Raw genomic sequence first — 7,500 nt, 5'->3', positions numbered from 1 at the left:
CAAACACCATCTGACACACAACATGAATGTAAAGTGAAGGCGCAGAGATCTTTACTTATGATGTACAATATACATTAATATGTGTTAATGAAAACACCAATGAACACAGTATTTCATCGATCAAACTGATTTTTAGAGAAACAGTGTAGTTTACAGCCTGTACAGTACATTCCGCTACACTCAAACAGGGGATACTTGGTAAACGTTTCTAATTGAAACCGAGGCAACCGGCGTGCGCTGATATTGACTCATTCGCAACTTAAAGGGGCCCGCCCGAAAAAAAAAAAAACAAACAAAAAAAAAAACCATTGGTTAATCCGGCCCTGCTCTTTGGCTGTTATCCGTGATTATACATGGAACTGCGGTTTACACGTTTAAATACAAAAATATTTTTTCTTTAGAATTATGAAGTTGTCCAAACAGGTGAAAGTGACATGAACTACAGTTTCATACAACAGTCTTGTTATCGATATATAAATAGTATAGAACTGTAGGCTATTTGTACCGTGAGATAAATGAGAGAGTGAAAATATAAATAAAGGCGCATGTCAAACAAAGAATGTACTATAGTGTGTGTGTGTGTGTGTGTGTGTGTGTGTGTGTGTGTGTGTGTGTGTGTGTGTGTGTGTGTGTGTGTGTGTGTGTGTGTGTGTTTTTTTCTCTTGTCATAAAATAAGATAATCCTTTATTAGTCCCGCAGCGGGGACATTTGCAGGCTTACAGCAGCATAGAGTTAAAGTGCACACAAGAGACATAGTAAAGAAAGACAAGATAAAAATTAAAAATTAAAATAAAAAAAAAAACAAGTATTATAAATAAGCAATAAAGACAGTAGAAAAACACAATAACTGAAATATAATATTTACAGACAGAAAAAAAAAAACTATTTTAACTATTATTGCACAGTGTTTTTATTGTCATGTGTCATGTGGTCTGCTGGGAGCAGAGCTGGTTGTGCAGCCTGACAGCAGCAGGAAGGAAGGACTTGCGATACCTCTCCTTCACACACCGGGAGTGAAGCAGCCGGTAGCTGAAGGAGCTGCACAGAGCTGCCAGGGCGTCCTGCATGGGGTGGGAGGTGTTGTTCATCAGGGATGACAGCTTGGCCATCACCCTCCTGTCTCCCACCACCTCCACCGTATCCAGTGGACACCCCAGCACTCTGCTGGCCTTCCTGACAAGCTTGTTGAGTCTCTTCTTGTCTGCTGCTGAGATGCTGCTGCTCCAGCAGACCACTGCATAAAAGATGGCTGATGCCACCACGGAGTTGAAAAAGTCCTCAGGAGTGCTCCCTGCACTCCAAAGGACCTCAGTCTCCTCAGCAGATACAGTCTGCTCTGACCCTTTTTGTATAGTGCATTTGTGTGATTAGTCCAGTCCAGTTTATTGTTCAAGTGAACACCCAGGTACTCAATGTCCTGTCCCTGGATGTTCACTGGTTCCGGAGGACAGTGTTTACCCTGGCGGAAGTCCACCACCAGCTCTTTGGTTTCACCAGAGTTGATCTGGAGGCGGTTCCGCCGGCACCATCCTATGAAGTCCTGGTTCAGTTCTCTGTATTCCCTGTCATCACCGGCGGAGATGAGGCCGACGATGCAGAGTCGTCAGAGAACTTTTGCAGGTGGCAGGTAGCAGAGTTGTATGTGAAGTCCGATGTGTATATGGAGAAGAGGAATGGAGCCAGAACGGTTCCTTGTGGGGCCCCCGTGCTGCAGGACACCAGGTCTGACTCACACTCCCTATCCTCACATACTGTGGACGGTTGGTGAGGTAGTCCAGGATCCACGCAGTGAGGTGGTGGTCCACCCCGGTCTGCTCCAGCTGAAATGTAATTCACAATAGCGTACGATTAAACCAATATTGTTTTTTTGTCAGCTTCATCCAGGTATATGTGAGGTGTGTTTCAGCGCTGAGGTCTTTAAAATTTACTTGCAGCGCTTTTGTATTTTGCTTTTGATGAGGACACATTTGTGCAGTTATTTTAAGGAGTAAAGTGTGTGTGTGTGTGTGTGTGTGTGTGTGTGTGTGTGTGTGTGTCTTTGTTTCCTCTTTTTCTGCTTCAAATGATACAAACACAGTTATTGATTATTTGCAGGTTCATTATATGAATCTTGAATTGAAACACAAATCCTAAACTGACCCCTACAGTGTTAAACTGCTTATTTTTTTTTTTTTTATTTTTTTTGTTCTGCTGACCCTGCCTGTTTGGACTTCTCCGCCTTGCTCCTGCCCCGGTAAACCACTCGGCCTTCCATCCCCGACCACGAGTCTAGCCTCCGCTTCTTCTGGTGTCTGTCTGCCTGACCCCGTGGCTGTTTGGCTTATCCCCGGCTTGACTTCTTGGTTCGAGTCAACTGGTGCCTGTCTGCTTTTTAATGTTTGTATTTTGTATTGTTTAGTGAGCTGAAAACAAATTTCCAACCTGATGGACAAAAATATTAATTAACACTGACAGGGAACATTTTACTGCACAATGAGTACTTATACTCATACTTTGACTGGTATACTTGCATACTTTTATGTAAAGTCCTCTCAGTGAAGGACTTTTACTTGTATTGCAGTATTTCACAGTGTGGTATTAGTACTTTTACCTCAGTGAAGGATCTCAATACTTCTTCTGTTTTAAGTATAAGTCAGCCCTTGAGTGTATTGAGTGTATTGAGTGTATTGAGTGTATTGAGTGTGTGTGTGTGTGTGTGTGTGTGTGTGTGTGTGTGTGTGTGTGTGTGTGTGTGTGTGTGTGTGTGTGTGTGTGTGTGTCACACACTGGTTGCCAAAACAAGGATTCTTGCCCGCATCACTCCTCCCAGCAACTCTCGCTCAACCAGACTTTACACACACACACACACACACACACACACACACACACACACACACACACACACACACACACACACACACCACACCTACCTGTCGCTCAGCAACCAAGTTTTTATATATAGGTTGCGGTTTTGAAGTCCCTTCATTGTTTCATTGCAGGGAAACACTATATCACTGCATTGGACAAAATGCAATAAATTAAACAACTCATAAAGTACAGGAAATAGAAAAAGGTTAAACTGATCCCAAATTAATGATCAGCTCTCCCTCCTCCCCCATGGAGCATAAACCCCCCAACAGCACAAATGCGGCAGAAGGAGGAGAGAGAAGGAGAGAGGGAAGGAGAGCAGGAAGGAGAGAGAGCAGGAGAAGAGAGGAGGAGGAGAGAGGGAAGGAGAGCAGGAAGGAGAGAGAGCAGGAGAAGAGAGGGAGGAGGAGAGAGGGAAGGAGAGCAGGAAGGAGAGAGAGCAGGAGAAGAGAGGGAGGAGGAGAGAGGGAAGGAGAGAGAGGAGGAGAGAGGGAAGGAGAGCAGGAAGGAGAGAGAGCAGGAGAAGAGAGGGGGAGAGAGGGAAGGAGAGGGAGGAGGAGAGAGGGAAGGCGAGAGGGGAAGGAGAGCAGGAAGGAGAGAGAGCAGGAGAAGAGAGGGGGAGAGAGGGAAGGAGAGGGAGGAGGAGAGAGGGAAGGCGAGAGGGAAGGAGAGCAGGAAGGAGAGAGAGCAGGAGAAGAGAGGGGAGAGAGGGAAGGAGAGGGAAGGAGAGAGGAGGAGAGAGGGAAGGAGAGGGGGGAGGAGGTGAGAGGGAAGGAGAGAGAGGAGGAGAGAGGGAAGGAGAGCAGGAAGGAGAGAGAGCAGGAGAAGAGAGGGGGAGAGAGGGAAGGAGAGGGAGGAGGAGAGAGGGGAAGGCGAGAGGAAGGAGAGCAGGAAGGAGAGAGAGCAGGAGAAGAGAGGGGGAGAGAGGGAAGGAGAGGGAGGAGGAGAGAGGGAAGGCGAGAGGGAAGGAGAGAGGGGAAGGAGAGCAGGAAGGAGAGAGCAGGAGAAGAGGGGAGAGAGGGAAGGGAGAGGGAAGGAGAGAGGAGGAGAGAGGGAAGGAGAGGGGGAGGAGGTGAGAGGGAAGGAGAGAGGGGAAGGAGAGCAGGAAGGAGAGAGAGCAGGAGAAGAGAGGGGGAGAGAGGGAAGGAGAGGGAGGAGGAGAAGAGAGGGGGAGAGAGGGAAGGAGAGGGAGGGAGGGAGAAGAGAGGGGGAGAGAGGGAAGGAGAGGAGGAGGAGGAGAGAGGGAGGAGGAGAAGAGAGGGAAGGAGAGGGAAGGAGAGGGAAGGAGAGAGGGAGGAGAGAGGGAAGGAGAGGGGGGAGGAGAGAGAGGGAAGGAGAGAGAGCAGGAGAAGAGAGGGAAGGAGAGGGAGGAGGAGAGAGGGAAGGAAAGAGAGGAGGAGAGAGGGGAAGGAGAGGGAGGAGGAGAGAGGGAAGGAGAGAGGAGGAGAGAGGGAAGGAGAGAGCAGGAGAAGAGAGGGAAGGAGAGAGGGAGGAGAGAGGGGAAGGAGAGAGCAGGAGAAGAGAGGGAAGGAGAGGGAGAGAGAAAGAGGGGGATAGACCCGCCCACCTACCAGAGAAGTGTGTCATAGGCAGTCTGACGGATATAAGACTGTTGGATTAAGAGAGAGAGAGAGAGAGACAGAGAGAGAGAGAGAGAGAGAGACACCTGCTCATGGACTTAATGATGAAGTTTCTTCTAACTTTCCTGATTATTCTGTTTCCTCAAACTATTCTGGGTAAGTTTTCATCGTTTACTTTCTTCCATAGCCCCGGCTTCATTAAATCTGTCTCTCTTTGGCTGTTATCCGTGATTATACATGGAATGTTTGTTGTCCAAACAGGTGAAAGTGACATGAACTACAGTTTCATACAACAGTCTTGTTATCAATATATGAATAGTATAGAACTGTATTTGTACCGTGAGATAAATGAGAGAGTGAAAATATAAATAAAGGCGCATGTCAAACAAAGAATGTACTATAGTGTGTGTGTGTGTGTGTGTGTGTGGCCCGTTTTCTCTCTGACTTGCCCTGCACGTACATATATATGTTTACACTGGTGTAAACATTACATTATTACATTACAGTCATTTAGCAGACGCTTTTATCCAAAGCGACTTACAATCAGTAGTATGTTACATATCATTCACCCATTCACACACTGATGCCACCATCAGACTCTAACTAACATTCATTCACATCCAGTCCACACCGATGGCAAGCCTTCAGGAGCAACTTGGGGTTAAGTGTCTTACACATCGACTGCCGAAGCCGGGTATCGAACCACCTCTGATTGGAGAACTACCTTGCTCTCCACTACGCCACAGACCTCACCGGACACCGTACAGAGACACAACATGAGACTGCGACGTCATTTAAAGAAAGCAAAACAGACATCTCTTCTTTACGTGAGGAAACAAACGCTGCTATACGTGTTCTACACATATAATAATAATAGTAATAATAGTAATAATAATATAATACATGGAAGAGTTGGCACGGCTTCGCTCGGCGCAGGCAGAAGCAGCCGAGCCAATAGAATACTTCCGTGGTGTTTGTCCCGCCCCTCCTGCTCTGTGATTGGACATCTTTAGAGCGTTCTCGCCCGCTCATTGGCTCCCTGGCGCCCTCGACACCGCATTGCCTCTCGTCACACAACAGATGTGTATTTAAACCCGTTCATGGACTCAATGTACTGAACTTAAGTTTCTTCTAACTTTGCTGATTATTCTGCTGTTGTGAAATCATCTAAAGTGTTGATTTAAAAGTTTACTGTTTCAATCCGCAAAAAATGACTTTTATGCTGAAGTGAAACAAGCTTTAGAGCTTCTGTCTTCATGAATCTTTGATTTAAACCCACTTTTGTTTTTTCCAGTTTGTTTCTACTAAGAGAGCCGGTGGATTTGTGGCTGAATGCTGAATTCAAACAGCTGGACTGCTCAATGCAAATGCATTTAAATGCAGAAAAGATGGCTGTTTCAAACTCAATATAATGTGATGTCTAAATACAATGTTTGTCTCCCAGGAGGACAGAATGCCGTTTGCCAGACGCAGCCAATCCACGCAGGTGAAGGTCAGAGTGTTGGTCTTCAGTGTCCTCTGGATCCCCGTTAGACTTGTCTGCTTACACAGTGGATTTGACCAGAGTGGACAACAGGCATGTGGTCCACTGCTATCGACACGGAGGGGACGATAGGGGTCCACAGGCGGCTCAATACAGAGACAGGACCTCCCTCAACCATGAAGACCTGCCCAGAGGAGTCATGACGTTCTGGATCTCCTCAGTAAATCTGTCCGACAGCGGAGCATACAAATGCTTCGTCCCAAACCTGAAGGCCTGGTGTGTTGTTGATCTCATCGTTGGTAAGCAGTTTAACACTGTAGGGGTCAGTTTAGGATTTGTGTTTTAATTCAAGATTCATATAATGAACCTGCAAATAATCAATAACTGTGTTTGTATCATTTGAAGCAGAAAAAGAGGAAACAAAGACAGCTGTTTCCAGCACAACTGGACCTGCAGAGGAACAAGAGACCGAGTCAGACGATCGTGGTAAATTATTGTTTACACTTTATCCTTCAGTCCATCTGAGTACAAAAGAAAAATCTGTTTTTTAAAGCGGCATCTCCTTGAACCTTCAACATCTCCTCTGATATTCTTTCAGGTGGTGGAAACAGGGAGGCCGGCCGTGCTGCTGTCATTTCCACCTGGCTCCATTCCTCTTCTCCATATACACCTCGGACTTCAAATACAACTCTGCTACCTGCCACCTGCAAAAGTTCTCTGACGACTCTGCAATCGTCGGCCTCATCCCCGCCGGTGATGACAGGGAATACAGAGAACTGAACCAGGACTTCATAGGATGGTGCCGGCGGAACCGCCTCCAGATCAACTCTGGTGAAACCAAAGAGCTGGTGGTGGACTTCCGCCAGGGTAAACACTGTCCTCCGGAACCAGTGAACATCCAGGGACAGGACATTGAGTACCTGGGTGTTCACTTGAACAATAAACTGGACTGGACTAATCACACAAATGCACTTTATAAAAGGGTCAGAGCAGACTGTATCTGCTGAGGAGATTGAGGTCCTTTGGAGTGCAGGGAGCACTCCTGAGGACCTTTTTCAACTCTGTGGTGGCATCAGCCATCTTTTATGCAGTGGTCTGCTGGAGCAGCAGCATCTCAGCAGCTGACAAGAAGAGACTCAACAAGCTTGTCAGGAAGGCCAGCAGTGTGCTGGGGTGTCCACTGGATATGGTGGAGGTGGTGGGAGACAGGAGGGTGATGGCCAAGCTGTCATCCCTGATGAACAACACCTCCCACCCCATGCAGGACACCCTGACAGCTCTGTGCAGCTCCTTCAGCCACCGGCTGCTTCACCCCCGGTGTGTGAAGGAGAGGTACCGCAGGTCCTTCCTTCCTGCTGCTGTCAGGCTGCACAAACAGCTCTGCTCCCAGCAGACCACATGACACATGACAATAAAAACCTGTGCAATAATAGTTAAAATATTTTTTTCTGTCTTTAAATATAATATTTCAGTTATTGTTGATTTTCTACTGTTTTTTATTGCTTATTTATAATACTTTTTTTTTTTTTAATCTTGTCTTTCTTCTACTATGTCTCTTGTGTGCACTTTACTCTCTGCTGCTGTAAGCC

The 7,500-nt window shown here is 46.7% G+C and overlaps 1 protein-coding gene across 1 annotated transcript; it reads left to right on the top strand.

The window, feature by feature from the left end:
- Positions 1-4,520: 4,520 nt before the first annotated feature.
- LOC129114832 (CD276 antigen homolog) lies at positions 4,521-6,397 on the top strand (the record flags this gene model as incomplete). Its single annotated transcript, XM_054626737.1, has 3 exons — positions 4,521-4,584; positions 5,941-6,210; positions 6,317-6,397. Coding segments are annotated over exons 1-3 (415 nt in total), but the record flags the coding sequence as incomplete, so codon positions are not given.
- Between the last annotated feature and the right edge of the window lie 1,103 nt (positions 6,398-7,500).

The sequence above is a fragment of the Anoplopoma fimbria genome, unplaced genomic scaffold (genome assembly GCF_027596085.1).
Source record: "Anoplopoma fimbria isolate UVic2021 breed Golden Eagle Sablefish unplaced genomic scaffold, Afim_UVic_2022 Un_contig_10435_pilon_pilon, whole genome shotgun sequence".
Classification (NCBI taxonomy): Eukaryota; Metazoa; Chordata; class Actinopteri; order Perciformes; family Anoplopomatidae; genus Anoplopoma; species Anoplopoma fimbria.
Note: the sequence above shows the minus strand (reverse complement) of the source record. Positions and strands in the feature narration are given on the sequence as shown.